At 45.9% G+C, this 16,537-nt stretch overlaps 1 protein-coding gene across 7 annotated transcripts in view; it reads right to left on the bottom strand.

Moving 5' to 3' along the window:
• LOC127611343 (diacylglycerol kinase beta) overlaps window positions 1-16,537 on the bottom strand; it is a 138,866-nt gene that overhangs the window by 59,464 nt on the left and 62,865 nt on the right. For 6 of the 7 annotated variants that reach the window (XM_052081839.1, XM_052081838.1, XM_052081842.1 and 3 more), the window contains one exon: window positions 98-162. In XM_052081839.1, the coding sequence (XP_051937799.1) occupies window positions 98-162 (65 nt within the window). Of the gene's footprint in view, window positions 1-97; window positions 163-255; window positions 451-16,537 lie in introns of those variants that run through there. The other variant, XM_052081844.1, reaches the window with a different exon arrangement.

Genomic DNA, 16,537 nt, shown 5'->3' with positions numbered 1-16,537 from the left:
TACAGGATAAAACACCACCGCTAACTACACCCCGAGCAAGAAAGTAGCCATCACAGCCGGTTCTACAACGTCATCTTTGAAATGTTCATCTCCTAACCTGCTGTTGAACTTCTCTGGGTGCTTCTCCCTCATCAGATGGAAGCGATGGGCAATAGAGGCGTCCTGTGAGGGAAAGAACATACAAAGCGTTACCATCAATGATGCCACAAGTCAGCAATGTTTAGTGATCCTCATTGTTGGATAAGGGTTGCTGATGGGGTTGTGGTACACTTGCCTGACTTGTGTGAGGGCAGCATGGGATAAACTCCCACTCAGTGATGGTGTAGAAGTGGGTGTGGATAGTTGTCTCTACTGTATATGCGCCCTGTGAGTGACTGGTGACCAGTTCAGCGTGTAGTCTGCCTTCCGCCCGAAGTCAGCTGGGATAGGCTCCAGCAACTCTTTGTGACCCTGTTCGGGATAAGCGGTGTTGGAATTGGATGAATGGATTGTTGGACAAATAACTGACACAAAGGAAATTGTTTCAACAATTTCCTGCGAAAATGTAATGGGATCTTGGTTCCTTCTGTTTATTTACTTGACATCAGAGCTTCTCAGGCATCTATCGAGTGTTTGTTATGCCTTACTGTTGATACCATTTATCTATTCTATCTATTTTCCGGTCCACTTATCCTCACAAGGGTCGCGGCAGGTGCTGGAGCCTATCCCAGCCGTCTTCAGGCAGTAGGCTGAACTGGTTACTAGCCAATCGCAGGTCACACAGTGACAAACAACCATCCATGCTCACACTAAAACCTGGGGACAGTTTAGAGTAGTGATGGGTCCAGCGACACCGATGCATTGACACATGCGCCGGGCTCACAGAGCAAACCACGTGTCGATGCATGTGCTGCTTCAATACGTCACGTGATTGACACGTGAACTGCATTGACGCAGTCCAGGCTTCTAATTGACACACCGTCTGCGTTGACACAGTCCAGGCTGCTAATTGACACATCGGCTGCGTTGACACAGTCCAGGCTGCTAATTGACACATCGGCTGTGTTGACACAGTCCAGGCTGCTAATTGACACGTGAACTGCACCGGTGCAGTTTAGACTGCATCGGCTGCTTGGCACAGTCCAGGCTGCGCCACTTTGTCCAGGGGGCGTCGACTCAGTGCAGAGGGCATTGACCCAGCAAAAGCCCGCCGCACAGTGTTTATAAGGAAGTGCGTCTGGCTACACAATGCCACCTGCCGAAACAAGCCAGACCTTACTCACGCTCGCTTGTCGAAGTTCGTGTCAGTGCAGACTTCGTGTTCGTGCCTTGCCTTCCTTGCCGATTTTGGAGCAGAGACGCAAATCATCCGCCGTGTGGGACCATTTTGATGTCCTCGAGAATAAGGTATTATTTATTTATTTATTCATTCAAATCGCCTTCTGTCGTCGAGTGCCTATCAGATTATTGACACGTGTTTTACCATTCTAATCCAAATACATTTCAAGGTAACTCTTAGTTACTTCTTATTCACATTTCATTACAGGTGAAATGTCATACACCAACAGAAGCACCTCCACCATGCTGAGGCACTATCGGGCCAAGCATGAGAATGAAGTTCGCGATACACCCAGTATTACGCCAGGTATACAAACATTCACTCATCTTTTCACGGTTGCTATGTTGATGATTAATTGACAATCAGTAATTATTATTAGTTGACTCTCCACTCAATGTTTGACAATCAAGCTTCCAGGAAGCAGCTGCTCGATCAGGCACTGCTGAACTTCATTATCAAGGACTGCCAGCCCCTCAGCATTGTGGAGAGTGAAGGGTTCAAGGAGCTGATCCAGTGTCACGTCCCGTGTTTGCCAGCAGGGGGCAGGCTTTTCCTGCCTACCGCCGACACACCTGTCACCCATTAGGGACTGATTACACAGGCTTTATCTTTGTGCTCGGGCAGTTGACTTACTGCCGGAGTATTCCACGCCGTGCCAATTCTCTCGCTTACTGTCCTAATCTATTCGTTGCCGTGTAGCCTTGTGGCTGTGATTGCGCGTCGTTAGATCTACTTTTATGAATTCCTATTGTTGCCAACTATATTCCTTGCCATTTTCTCGCAAGCGTTTTCTGTTACTTCCTTTTATTCCTGGTCCTGATTTTGACCAGCGTTTTCTGTTTGTTGCTCCCGGACGGGTATTTTGTGTTTTGTATTAAAACTCATTTGTTCTCGGACCATCTTTTCTTTGTCTGCTATTTCGGGGATCCACCTCCTTATCTTGTTGTGCCCGAAGCGATCATTTTATCGCTTCGGGCACAACGTGACAGAATACTCCGGCCACCATGGATCCCGCAGACTTAGAAAAACATTTTTCCGCTCTGTCCTGCCGAGAGCAACAGTTGAGTCAGCAGGGCCAAGCCATTGCGGAAATCAGCAGCGCGGTTTCCATGCTGGCTCACAGGGGCGATGATTTCGAACCCCGTTTGTTACGGTTGGAGGAACGGAGAATACCTTTCCCCGTAGTTCGTCCTGCCACCACTAAGGCACCCGCATCATTTCCTACTATGATGAGGGAGCCGTCGCTTCCACACCCCCCACGTTACGGGGGTGAGCACGGGCAGTGTGGGTACTTCCTCCACCAGTGCTCGCTCGTTTTCGACCAGCAACCTTCCCTCTATGCTACTGACGCCGCGAAGGTGGCATATATTATGAGCCTGTTGACAGGTCCGGCGGCGTCATGGGCGATGGCGACAAGCGACGCGAAGCCGAGCCTCCGGTCTTCATTCCACGGCTTCGTGGCGGCGTTTCGCCGGGTGTTCCACCATCCCGTGCGGGGCAGAGAGGCTGAGGGCCGGCTACTTGAACTCCACCAGGGGAGGCGATCGGTGGCGGACTACTCCATCGAGTTCCAGATTCTGGCCGCCCAGAGTGGCTACGGTGACCGGGCGCTGTGCGGACTGTTTCGTCGTGGATTAAACACCGAGCTCAAGGATGAGCTGGCGAATCGCGACCACAGCTCCAACCTGGAGGAGTTAATCGAGCTCTCCCTGCGATTGGACAACCGCCTGAGAGAGAGAAACCGGGAGCGGGGAGGTGATCGTTCTCCGTCCCGGTGTGCCACGTACTGCGGGGAGGAGCCGATGCAGCTGGATGGCGAAAACGTTGGACCGGAGCAGAGACGGCGCCGATTCAATGATCGGGCTCGGTCTGACAGCTGTCAACGAGGACCTCATGCTGCTCCCAGCCGACCGGAACATTCCCCATCCTCGCCCTCCAAAAACTGTGAGTCCCGACCCCGCGCAGAGTCCCCGACGCCTCGGCGAACTGACTCCCGGCCGGGACACACCGGGAGACTGGAACTCGAGGGCGAGATATTTGAGTGGTCCCGGTCGCGGCGGGTTAGGGCTCTGATAGACTCGGGGGATGATGGTTGTTTTATGGATACCGACTTCGCCGCTGACCTGGGCTGTTATGTCGAGAAGTTGGCCGATAAAAAGCGGGTTTGTGATCTCGATGGACGCCTCCTAGGGGTCTTACGCAAAGAACAGAACCACTAAAACTAAAATTATCCGGTAACCATGTTGAGCATCTACGGTTCTATTTAATGCAGTCTCGTAACGCTCCGGTTATTCTCGGCTTGCCCTGGCTCAGGACTCACAACCCCGTAATTTCCTGGGAGCGTCCGGCAATAGAGAGTTGGAGCCGGAACTGTTATGAACGTTGTTTAGGATCAGCCGTAGGGCAGCACGAACGTGCCGGTGACGACATCCCCGAAACTATCTGCCTTGACGGAGTGCCAGACTGCTATCATGACTTGCGACAAGTGTTCAGCGAGGATCGCGCACGCTCTTTGCCCCCGCACCGACCCTACGATTGCGCCATAGACCTGCAGGCGGGCGCTCTGTTGCCAACCTCACGGCTGTATCAGGTGTCTAAACCCGAGCGCGAGGCACTGACGGAATACATCAACAGCTCGCTCGCTGCAGGTCTAATTAGACCATCGCGATCGCCGTTAGGTGCGGGGTTTTTCTTTGTTGGAAAAAAGGACAAATCCCTGCGACCGTGTGTGGATTATCGAGGTCTGAACGACATCACGGTAAAAAATAAGTATCCGCTACCATTGCTGGACTCCGCCTTCGCCCCTTTACAGTCAGCCACAATCTTTTCAAAATTAGATTTACGCAGTGCCTACCACCTGGTTCGCATCCGGAAAGGTGACGAGTGGAAGACTGCTTTTAAGACCCCGCTCGGCCGTTTTGAATATCTGGTTATGCCCTTCGGGCTGACAAATGCTCCCGCCGTTTTTCAAAATCTCATCAACGACGTGTTGAGAGACATGCTGAACATTTTCTGTTTCGTCTATCTTGACGATATTTTAATTTTTTCCCAATCAATTCAAGAACACAAGCGACACGTCAGACTGGTATTGCAGCGTTTATTAGAGAACAGGCTCTTCGTCAAGGCAGAGAAGTGTGAATTCCATGTACCTGTCATCTCCTTTCTGGGGTTTATTATTGAGCAGGGCAAGCTGAGAGCAGACCCCACCAAGATGGAGGCGGTGACGAACTGGCCAACACCGACTAACCGGAAGGAGTTGCAGCGCTTCTTGGGGTTCGCTAACTTCTACCGTCGTTTTATTCGCGGCTACAGCCAAAAGGTACTCCCGCTGACCCGTCTGACGTCCACAAAAGTCCCATTCAAATGGGATTCGGCTGCGAGGTCGGCGTTTTCTAGCTTAAAGGCCGCATTCACAAATCCCCCGGTATTGCAACATCCTAACCCGGACTTCCCGTTCGTCGTAGAGGTGGACGCCTCGGATTCGGGGGTCGGGGCTGTTCTGTCCCAGCGTTCCCCGGTCGACCAGAAATTGCACCCCTGCGCCTTTTTCTCTCGTCGACTCAGTACAGCAGAGTCCAACTACGACGTGGGCAATCGTGAACTGCTAGCTGTAATCGTCGCCCTACAGGAATGGCGCCACTGGCTCGAGGGGGCTAAGGAACCGTTCACGGTCTACACCGACCACAAGAACCTGGAATATCTCCGCTCCGCTAAAAGACTCAACCCCCGTCAGGCCCGGTGGGCACTATTCTTAACCCGGTTTAACTTCATCCTCACATACTCTCCTGGCTCTAAGAACACCAAGCCCGATGCCCTTTCCCGTCTCCACGACCCCGTGGAGAGGGACCGGTCACCAGAGACCATTCTCCCGACCCGGTGCATCGTGGGGGCGTTGAGGTGGGAGATCGAACAGAAGATCCAGGAAGCCCTGGATGGTGTCCAGGTCCCGGCTGGATGCCCCACAGGGAAGTTGTTTGTACCCCCACCTCTGCGCTCGGAGGTGTTGCAGTGGGGGCACGGGTCCAAGGTGGCCTGCCATCCTGGGGTGAACCGGACTGTGCATCTCGTTACCCAGCGGTTCTGGTGGCCGGAGCTTCGGAGGGATGTTGTGGACTATATCAATGCCTGCTCCGCCTGCGCCTGCGGCAAGGTCTCACATAGGCCTCCGGCAGGACTGCTCCAGCCATTGGCCATCCCTCCTCGACCTTGGTCACACATCGCCCTGGATTTCGTCACGGGCCTTCCTCCATCCCGTGGGCGGTCGGTCGTCCTCACCATCGTGGACCGGTTCTCTAAGGCGGCTCATTTTGTTCCGCTGTCTAAGTTGCCGTCTGCACTGGAGACCGCCGACCTCCTAGTTCAACACGTCTTCCGTCTCCATGGGATCCCGATGGACATCGTCTCGGACCGGGGGCCCCAGTTCGTGTCCCGCGTATGGAAGCGGTTCTGCCGATCCCTCGGGGCCACGGTCAGTCTGACCTCGGGATACCACCCCCAGTCCAACGGACAAGCCGAGCGTGCCAACCAGGATCTGGGGGCGGCCCTCCGCTGTGTATGCCTGCGCAGTCCCTCCTCCTGGGTCGACCACCTACCGTGGGTGGAGTACGCACACAACACCCTCGTCTCTTCAGCCACTGATAGGCCCCCGGTGTACACGGTTCATGCCATCCTGGACTCTCGGCGCAGGGGAAAGGGGTTCCAGTATCTGGTCGACTGGGAGGGCTACGGGCCTGAGGATCGGCAATGGGTTCCCCGCTCCTGGATCCTTGATCCGTCCCTTCTGTGCGACTTCCACACAGCTCATCCGACCAAGCCGGGTAGGCCGCCGGGAGGCGTCCGTTGAGGGGGGGGTACTGTCACGTCCCGTGTTTGCCAGCAGGGGGCAGGCTTTTCCTGCCTACCGCCGACACACCTGTCACCCATTAGGGACTGATTACACAGGCTTTATCTTTGTGCTCGGGCAGTTGACTTACTGCCGGAGTATTCCACGCCGTGCCAATTCTCTCGCTTACTGTCCTAATCTATTCGTTGCCGTGTAGCCTTGTGGCTGTGATTGCGCGTCGTTAGATCTACTCTTATGAATTCCTATTGTTGCCAACTATATTCCTTGCCATTTTCTCGCAAGCGTTTTCTGTTACTTCCTTTTATTCCTGGTCCTGATTTTGACCAGCGTTTTCTGTTTGTTGCTCCCGGACGGGTATTTTGTGTTTTGTATTAAAACTCATTTGTTCTCGGACCATCTTTTCTTTGTCTGCTATTTCGGGGATCCACCTCCTTATCTTGTTGTGCACGAAGCGATCATTTTATCGCTTCGGGCACAACGTGACATCCAGGTCCTTGAACCCTCATATGTTTTGCTGACGAGAAAGGTCTGTGTGGGAGTTCCATAAAGTAGTAGATGAATCCCATATAATGTTTGCTTTTGGTTTAATTTTCAGACCATCAAGAAAATGGTGGCCGAAAAATATATGGAGTAACGGGAAAAAGTGAAAATGGAAGTACAGCAAGCTGTGGCAGTGAGTATAACGACTGACATGTGGACCTCTGTGAACATGGAGGCCTACTTGGCACTCACCTGTCACTACATTAATGCAAATATGCAGTTGTGTTCATCAGTGTTGGAAGTACAATATTTTCCACAAAATCACACTGCTGACAATTTGGCCCAGGTCAAAAGGGGCATGATGGAGGACTGGGCCATAACCAACAAAGTAAAGTGTCTTGTGACTGATGCAGCACCGAACATGATCGCATCCACTAGACACCTCCAAATACGCCACTCAATTTGCATTGCACATAGTCTTAATTCATTAGTTAGAAAATCGTGCGATCAGGTCCCTGCACTTACAGACATTAGGAACAAAGCTCGACACATTGTTACACATTTCCGTTCAAGCACTACAGCCAAGGAGAAGCTTGCTCCTCAGGTGCAGCAACAGATGGGACGTCCAACCCTGAAACTTATCAATGAGGTGCCAACACGCTGGAACAGTACCTATGAAATGCTGTCAAGGCTGCATGGTGAGAGGGAACCAGTGTGGGTATCTCTGGCCTCCCTAAAGACAGATTTGGCTCCACTGACAGCTGATGAGTTCACCATCATAGGAGAAGCACTACTTGTGCTTTCTCCAGTCCATCAAGCGACAGTGGAGTTGTCTGAAGAGAGGAAAGTTTCAGGTTCGAAGGTCATCCCGATGATGAAAATGCTTTATCATGCACTTGAGCGCCACGCTTCAACCCTGCACACACAGCCAGTCATACAACTCCACGAACACCTCAAGCGTCGAGTCACAGACACTGCTTCCAGTTTGGAGTCTATGAGTGTGTTAAGCTTAGCAACACTTCTAGACCCCAGATTCAAATCACTTGGATTCCGCAGTTCCTCCATGTTGGCCAGGAGGGCGGCGAACCACCACCTTACCAGCCTTCCGCAGGAACTAGCTGATGAGCCGCCCGGAGGGCGGCGAACCAGCTAGTAATAGATAATAAAAGAAAAATATCCCAAACCATAGGGATCCTCCCAAAAACTAAGGATGTGCTGAATAAGAGATCCTTGTACACATACTTTTATTACTTCCACATTTGACCTATTGTGTGGAAATATGGGGAAATGCCAGTAAAACACTGTTTTAAAACTACAATACAAAGCAATCAGAACAATCACTGGCTCCAAATAGACGGAACCCACAAATCCACAGTTTATCAAATTAAACAATGAAATCTCATGACCTGGTTGACTTCAAAATCGCCCAATTAATGTACAAAGCACACAATAACCTCTTTTGCCAAAACATCCAGAAGCTTTTTAAAATTCGAGAAAGTTGTCATAATTTAAGGGGTACTAACCTATACAAAAAAATCCAAAACACGAACAAACATCACGCAAAGGAGTGTATCTGTAATAGGTGTAAATCTGTGGAATGATTCTGAAACGGACCAGTAAAATGAGTAACTCTCTTGCTGAGATTAAAAATGAATTTGAGAGTAGTACAAGACAACTACACAAATCAGAATTAAGCTGATAAATTCGATACACTCATGAAATATAGCAATACATCAGAAATACATTGATGAGATTATTTAATATATTAATGAAATGTAGCATCCATTATGAATATGAGAAAATCGACATATACATGTGCTCCAATGAGTATGTACTGTATATACAAACCTAAAGTTGTAAAAATGTATAAGTACGGCATACATAAGGGTAAAAGCATTTGTTGATATGTAGACTTTCTTTCCTATTTTGAGAAATGATCAATTCATATATAAGTAGGGGTAGGACTCGGGGTAGGTTTTTTACTTCTTTCTACTCCTTTGAACACATATTTGCGATGATGCCTATTTTCTTTTCCTTTTTTTATATCTTACCCTCACTTTTTGCCAATTTATTACCGAATTGTATATTTTATATGTTCAATATACAAAAAAATGTATCAGTCAGTTCAGTCTGTTAAGTGGGTTGGCTGCAGGGATCTTGAAGGTCCAGCAGGTGGCAGTGGTCAGTGACACAGTATCAACACAGTGTGTCAGTGTGTCGACACGCCTCTAAACTTTAGAGTGTTCAATCAGCTTGCCATGCATCTTTTTGGAATGTGGGCGGAAACCCTAGTGCCCACAGAAAAGCCACGGTTAGAACATGCAAACTCCACACAGGAAGGCCGGAGCCGGGATCGAACCCACGACCTCTGCACTTTGAGGTCGACGCGCTAACAACTGGATCACGAGGCCGCACTGATACCATTCATTACTGTTCAATTGCACAACATAATCAATACACTACAATTGGCCTCAACATTTGCTATAGTAATATATTTGTTGCATCAACCTTGTAATGACGGACACGTGCATTTTTAATGCGCCATTGTCAAAATGTTAAATGTTAAAATGATAAGACTTTAAGCCCGTCTCTCACGAAGCAGTTCACGAGTGTTTGCGCACAGTTGCTGGTTTTCCACCAGGGTTCGTTCAGGGTTGCAAAACCTTGCAAAGAGGTTTGATAAACATTTTCTGTTTTAATGGTCACAGTGGAAAAAACAACATTCACTACATTCTCCAAGCAGGCCTTCATCTCTCAACGAGATACGGCTTTTACAGATTTAGCTTTCAATCGTAGGACTGAAAGCAAGAGGTTTATGAGATCTCAAAATTAGCAGCTGTTGGTCTGCATCCTGGCTAGTGTTGTGAGTCCTCCAGCAAAGCAACAAGAACGAGTTGCCATTTTTACATTTTGTGCCCATCGGGACTCAAACCGTAGCACTTCAGCTCCAAATACAGATGAGTTACTGTTGCCCCACAATTTATAATTCTGGATTTCAAATGAATGACCACCTAGAGATCAACCCTGCACAAGGTATAAATTCCACAAAAATGTTGTTGCCAACACTCATTACAGTAAATTCTTACCAATACAGGAACTCTATTTTGAGGCACTGTTGTAACCTGACATAAAACCTCGGTTTGTCCGAGGAGGAAGCTATGGCTCATGATCCCTTGACGGTGTGTGTTGTGCATCAAATAAAGTGATCTGCTCATGAGTGTATGCTGTATATCAAATAAAGTGATCTGCTTTAATTGGACGGCGGACTGATCTTAAGCAGAGGCACCGGGGCCTGGAAAAGAGGCCTGTTTGTGGGTTTAAAAAAAAAAAAATCAACATCAGCCTCTAAGCAATACATTAGATAAAATAATGGCAGAGACAATATGTCACAAGATCATACATACAATATTGTCAAATGTATCAAATCTGGGTTATCCAAAGCTTTTGTCCTTGTATGTTTGGACAGAATAATGACATCATCTGCTGCTGCTCCAAAGTGTCTCACAAGAACATAAGTTAATTTACTTCAAGTGCCTCCTCACGCACAAAACCACTGCCACGATAAATAGGGTAAAAGCTTTTTGTCTTTCTACTTTGCTGTTGCATGTAGAGTAAAACGAAATATATCCACTCACTGGCCAATGGCCACTTCATTAAGCACACCAATACGATCAAATAAAGAGCTCTGCTTTGAGAACAAAAAAGTACTGGTAACCTGAACCTGAATCTTAAGAGTTGGATGAGAAACTTCCGTTTGAACAATACGTCAATTGTGGTGGTTGTGGTTTGTTATGGTGTACAACTGTCCCGGAATATCCCAAGACATAAAAACACAACTACAACAAAAATAATTCAAACAAGCAAAACAGGACTTGGTGAATGAGCGATCCGCAGGGCTGAGCTGAGCGCTCCCATTTGATCAACCTTCATATTCTGTTTAAGCATCCATCCATCCATCTATTTTCAACACTGCTTAACTGGGTCGCACAGAGTTGCTGGAGCCGATCCCAGCTGACTTCAGGTAGAAGGCAGACTACACCCTGAACGGGTTGCCAGCCAATCGCAGGGCGCACCTAGGCGAACAACCATCCGCGCTCACACTCACACCTAGAGACAATTTAGAGTGTTCAATCAGCCTGTTTTTGGAATGGGGCGGCCCGGTAGTCCAGTGGTTAGCACGTCGGCTTCACAGTGCAGAGGTACCGGGTTCGATTCCAGCTCCGGCCTCCCTGTGTGGAGTTTGCATGTTCTCCCCAGGCCTGTGTGGGTTTTCTCCGGGTGCTCCGGTTTCCTCCCACATTCCAAAAACATGCGTGGCAGGCTGATTGAACACTCTAAATTGTCCCTAGGTGTGAGTGTGAGTGCGAATGGTTGTTTGTTTCTGTGTGCCCTGCGATTGGCTGGCAACCGATTCAGGGTGTCCCCCGCCTACTGCCCGGAGACGGCTGGGATGGGCTCCAGCACCCCCCGCGACCCTAGTGAGGATCAAGCGGTACGGAAGATGAATGAATGAATGAATGAATGTTTTTGGAATGTGGGAGGAAACCGGAGTCCCCGGAGAAAACCCATGCAGGCACAGGGAGAACATGTAAACTCCACCCTGCACCTCTGCACCGTGAGGCCGACCTACGAACCAGTCAACTACCAGGCCGTTGTAAACAACTTCAACAGGGAAAATAATTACGTTTACAGAGATTCAAGTTTTGCATGTGGATTTTTTTTTTGCACTAATTCCAAACCTGCCCTCATTTTTTGTGTTCCACATCAAGTTTTCATAATAATAATCATAATAATATTAATAATATCATAATACATTTTATGATATTGATGAATTAAGGGTAAGGTTCAGCAACAGGTGAATTTTTTTCGGAAATTATAACACATGGTAAAAACCGTATTGCCCAAGCTTTTATCAGTCAAACATCAAAACGGAAAATATTTCAAAAGCCAGATTTTTTAAATAACCAACAAAAGTACATTTAGGAACACATTGAGCCATCTATGATTCTAATTTGCAGTGTTTTCATAAACAGACTAGAAAAGGAGTAGAGGAAATTTGAAATGTATCCAATTGTTAAAATCTTTGTACAATCTTATAGTATATCCCCAATTAGGATAATGTCAATTTTAAATATACGCGATAAACTTGAGAAGTGGTTTAACCATGTGTGTGACGAACAAATGGAAAATGAGCTGAATAAGGACGTCTCATATAGTATATGGGGTGAAATGTGGAGGGTTCATTTTGCTGCAATTCATTCGCAAGGTTGAAGGGATTTTTTTTGGAGGGGGGGGGGGGTACGGAGAAGAACCAAACTCACTATGTCATAAAATTATGGGGAAACGCGTTAATGGTGACGCAATGGTGCTGGAGTTTACATGATCGGGTCGACCCCAATCATTTTTCATGTCTTCTGGAATTGTCCGAAGATCAGGCCGTTCCGGGCAGTGAGACAATCCAGTTCTTCATAAAGTGTTGGGGTATGGTGTACCATTTACATTACAAGAAATGTATTGACAAGAAATAAAGTTTAATCCAATCCATTCCAATCCAATAACGCATAGTTTGTAAAAAGGATCAATTCTCCTCTCTGCAGGGGAATTAGAGAAATCGAAGAAATGGCTGAAATTGGACACGCCAACAGTACAGCAATGGAGGAAAATAATCGACGATATAAGGGACATGGGACAGACTGACATAAAATCAGACTAAAAAAGGGACAGCTTGAAAGAGATTGGGACAAGATTAGATTCTCTCCCGCAGGCTTCTTGATCTGTAGCGTTTGCTGTTTTGTTTTTGCTCTCTTCCTAAAAACGCAATTCACAAATCTTGCGAAAGAAATTTTGAAAAATAGCCCTAAGTGGAAAGAAGAGTTTTAACTGTCAGAATGGTGGTGAAAATTATTACTGGCATACAAAGACATTGTGATATCTTCTTTATTTTCTGTCTATTTCTAACTTTTAGCACGGCCCTTCACAATATTTTCTGCTTCTCATTTGCCCCCCCCCCCGCCCTGAGAAAATAATTGCCCACCCCTGCTATAATGCAATATAGCTTATCCATAGGCATGAATAACACAAAACAACACAAACTGTTTGTCAATCAGTTAAAGAGCTTCTAGCATCGGCAAATAAAATTCAATAAAAAGTGAATGATAAAGCCGCGCAATGATGCATTAACTAGGTTGGTAACTAAGTATCTGTTGTGCTCAGAACCTAATATGGATTTTATTGGCTGGCTGCAAGATGCCACCTCAAGCGCGGCCTGATAGACACTGATGCATCGATAGGATGGCATCAGCAAATTTCTAGTCTCAAAATAGAAGCGGCAGTGCCGCTTTAATTGGCAGAGAACTTGAAACCTGCTGAGCGACGGGACATCACAGGCAATCTGATGGACTGAGAGGAACCATGAGGAATGTTAGGCTTTTATTGTCGTGTCTCGCATGTCATGAGACAAGACAAGGTGACTGCAATGACAACAATGAGGCACAAATGTGGCAGAATTGAAGGGGTGCAGGGAGGACAATAAAAAGGCCTCGGGTGTGCATGTGAGCATTTTTGTTTGTTTGCTTGTTGTTAATTCATTTGGGTTCAGGATTCGACAAAAGTTTCCAAAACAAGACTGGCTGTCACATCAGAAAATATTTGCTGTCACTTTCAGTCGCCGCGAGCATCAAAGTTGTTTTGATCCCAAAGTTGTTAATACAGGAAATGGAATGGAAAAGGACAAACCAACATGAGCCCGTGGAAAGAAACATTTTCAAACTAGTTAGCAGGCATGATATGAGCAATAAGTGTGAGTGTGTGATAACAATGACACATCCCCAAAATTATTGTTGAGCAGTCAGGGCTAGCTGGGCTGTCTCTGCTGGCCAAAACACGATTAAAAGAACCCACCTCCATTTAAAACCTGAATACTAGGGAGAAATGTACTTGTCATCAGACATACGGAATATATTTTTTCTTTCCGGAGACGCTAGACATTGTGAGGAATCGTTTTTGAGGGTTTGTGTAATTGCGAAATAATGCATAGTGGAGATTAATGCGTCGCGTGTCTAAAGTTCTATATCCTTTTTCATAGTTTTTTGTTCTTCATGCTCTGAAAGAAATAGAGAGAAATTACTCACCACTTACTCCGTAGTTGAGTAGTATATTCACTGAGCACTTATTCCGACTCAAGTTATTAATTGGTGGGCTACTTTTTACTTTCACTTTAGTCATTATTCTCACGCAGTAAAATTTTAGGTCACTCTACCCAAGGCCGGGTATCACATGCCAGATCCCCAAATTGCTAAAGCAGTGGCAAGTATTTTTTTAAATCAAAATTGATTTATTATTACACCGTCTGTCTGTTGATGTTTTTTTTTAATTTATTTCATTTTGCTTTGTATTTGATTTAACTTATATATAAAATATTGTATGGTGTTTTTGAGTGCCAAGAAAGGCGCCTTTAAAAAAATTCCATCTTCATCATCATTGTTATTGTTATTATTATTAGCATTATTATTATTATTACTATTTTTATCATTGTGTAACACAATCGGAATCATTTTGAATGTTGTTGAAACAGGATGCGTTATCAGAAAGGACAAACCAACAAACTGGTGGAGACAGAAATGTGTTCACGAGTGTTAGCATGCACGAGATTAGCAATGCTAGTGTCACACTGAGCACAAGATGTCAACGGCACATTCCAAAAAACACTCAAATAGAACAAATGCAGCGCAAATGCGTTGACTGAATTACATTATCATTTGGACACGTTTGGTCCTCAGATAAACCCAATGATATTAGACACATGGCAAGGCATGACCCCAAATGCCCGACTCTGTGTCATTATTTCGATCAATTTATTAACCCTGCTTTGCTACAACTAATGTAGTTTAGCAACCAAACACGTGTTGTATAATTTATTAAATAAGTGGGACATGGAGTCAAAGCAGTATGAATCCACAGTGGCAGAAGATTATATCTGATGATATTTGTTGCCTCATTCTCGTAAAACTCGTGACTTGCATGATCTTGACAAACAAGATAGACAAACAAAAATGACTAAATAATACAACACAACATATAAGACACAGACAGTCGTGCAATCTTAACCACTTTTTCTGCATACACTTTGTTGTTTGAAGCAGTTATAGATGAAAGAAGAGTATCATGGGAAACTGGACGGTGCCGGGTGGAATATAGTGGGTGGCTCTCTACAACCGCACGGTACATTTCTAGTTTTGGGTAAGCAACCACCACTGACCAATGAGTTACCATACTGTACTTTACCGTTACGTATAAAACTTTCCACGACTATCTTTGCTGAGAGAGCATGCAGACATATCCGCAAAAAATAATAGTGTGTGTGTGTGTGCGTGTGTGTGTGTGTGTGTGTGTGTGCGTGTGTGTGTGTGTGTGTGTGTGTGTGTGTGTGTGTGTGTGTGTGTGTGTGTGTGTGTGTGCAGGCACGCGCATTGGAGTATTGCTGGCATTCGGTGAAGGTCAGGGGAAGTATCAGTGACAGGAAGTCAGCAGCTGCCAGGTCCACGCCAGGTTATGAATAATGGACGGTAATGAATAACCATGCTGAGAGACACCTGCCGACTCTTCAAGACCAGAGGAACTCTGCTCAAGAGCACTAAGGTCACACGTGTGGCCCTGGAACAACAAGCGTACACACTTCTGTTCATTCGCACCGGTATTTTGTTGTTGTTGAGATGAGGAGGGTCTCAGGGGACTACAAGAGTAACAGATAACGCTGGCTGGATAGTATTTTAGCCATTCAGAAGCATGAAGTAAGTAGTTTGCGGAATAAGAGTAACAACAACAAACTTAACACACTGTTTCCACAGTGGATCATTCTCATATCTTTTTCTGAGCCATTTTTTACATTATCAGGCCTTAAAATGACACTGTTGTAAAGATTTTTGTCGAAAATAACTTTTCTATTCTATTTCATTTAGCTGCTATCTAGACAGCGAGTTACTAGAGCAGGGATGGGCAACTTAAATGTTAAAGGGGGCCACCATTTTTCACCAGTGCTGGAGAGGGACGTAGCAGCACACTTCCATACCAGAAATTTGACAAATACATCCAAAATATGTGCACATGTGAAAAATATCTGCTAATATATTTCATTTTTGATCATTCGGTCTTTATAGAAAAATTCCACTATCCTGACCCAACAATAAAGGGTGTGACGCATACTGTATTTTTTTTCCCCCAGAGCAAGGGATTCTCTTGCATAAAAATTACCTTTGAACGACGACATAAAACTGCTGAACAAGTATTAACATTTTTTTATTTCAATCATTTTTCATATTTGGGATTTCTCCTCTTTTGTTCGAGATTGTTTTTTCTTTTTCAATTTCCCCCATTTTTCGTGGAAAAGCAAACAGGGACTTGAGTTTGTGGATAACTGGCCCTCTTTCTGGGGTTGGTCCAACTGGCTGTCACCATAACCAGGAAGGCACCATCACTCTTTCTAAGAACATAGATTACTATTTGAGCTTTCCGTGACAATCCACATTAGAGCAGGCAGGGTTACAGGTTATTATTACTTGGCACTCTCTTGTTCAGCATTTACATACTCACTGACATCATATGTAAATATTCGTTTTCACTGTTATGCTGATGATACTCGACTATTCTCCCTTTCATAATTTTGCTGCTGTAATTTCTCCATTTTGAAACAAATAAAGGTTTCTTATCTTATATATGGCATTAGAAATAACTAACTAACTAATCTCAAGGAATGCCTTACTGCGATTGAACAGATGATGATTATTGGCCCTGCTCGTCATCGACACCTGTCCAAGGACTACTACTCTCAGCCTCGACAAATGTACTATTACCCAAAGTGATTCCCTAAAAAATATCAGTGTTATATTTGATTCAATGCT

The sequence above is a fragment of the Hippocampus zosterae genome, chromosome 12, assembly GCF_025434085.1.
Source record: "Hippocampus zosterae strain Florida chromosome 12, ASM2543408v3, whole genome shotgun sequence".
Taxonomy (NCBI): domain Eukaryota; kingdom Metazoa; phylum Chordata; class Actinopteri; order Syngnathiformes; family Syngnathidae; genus Hippocampus; species Hippocampus zosterae.
The sequence above is the reverse complement of the archived record's forward strand: the minus strand, read 5'-3'. Positions and strand labels throughout refer to the sequence as shown.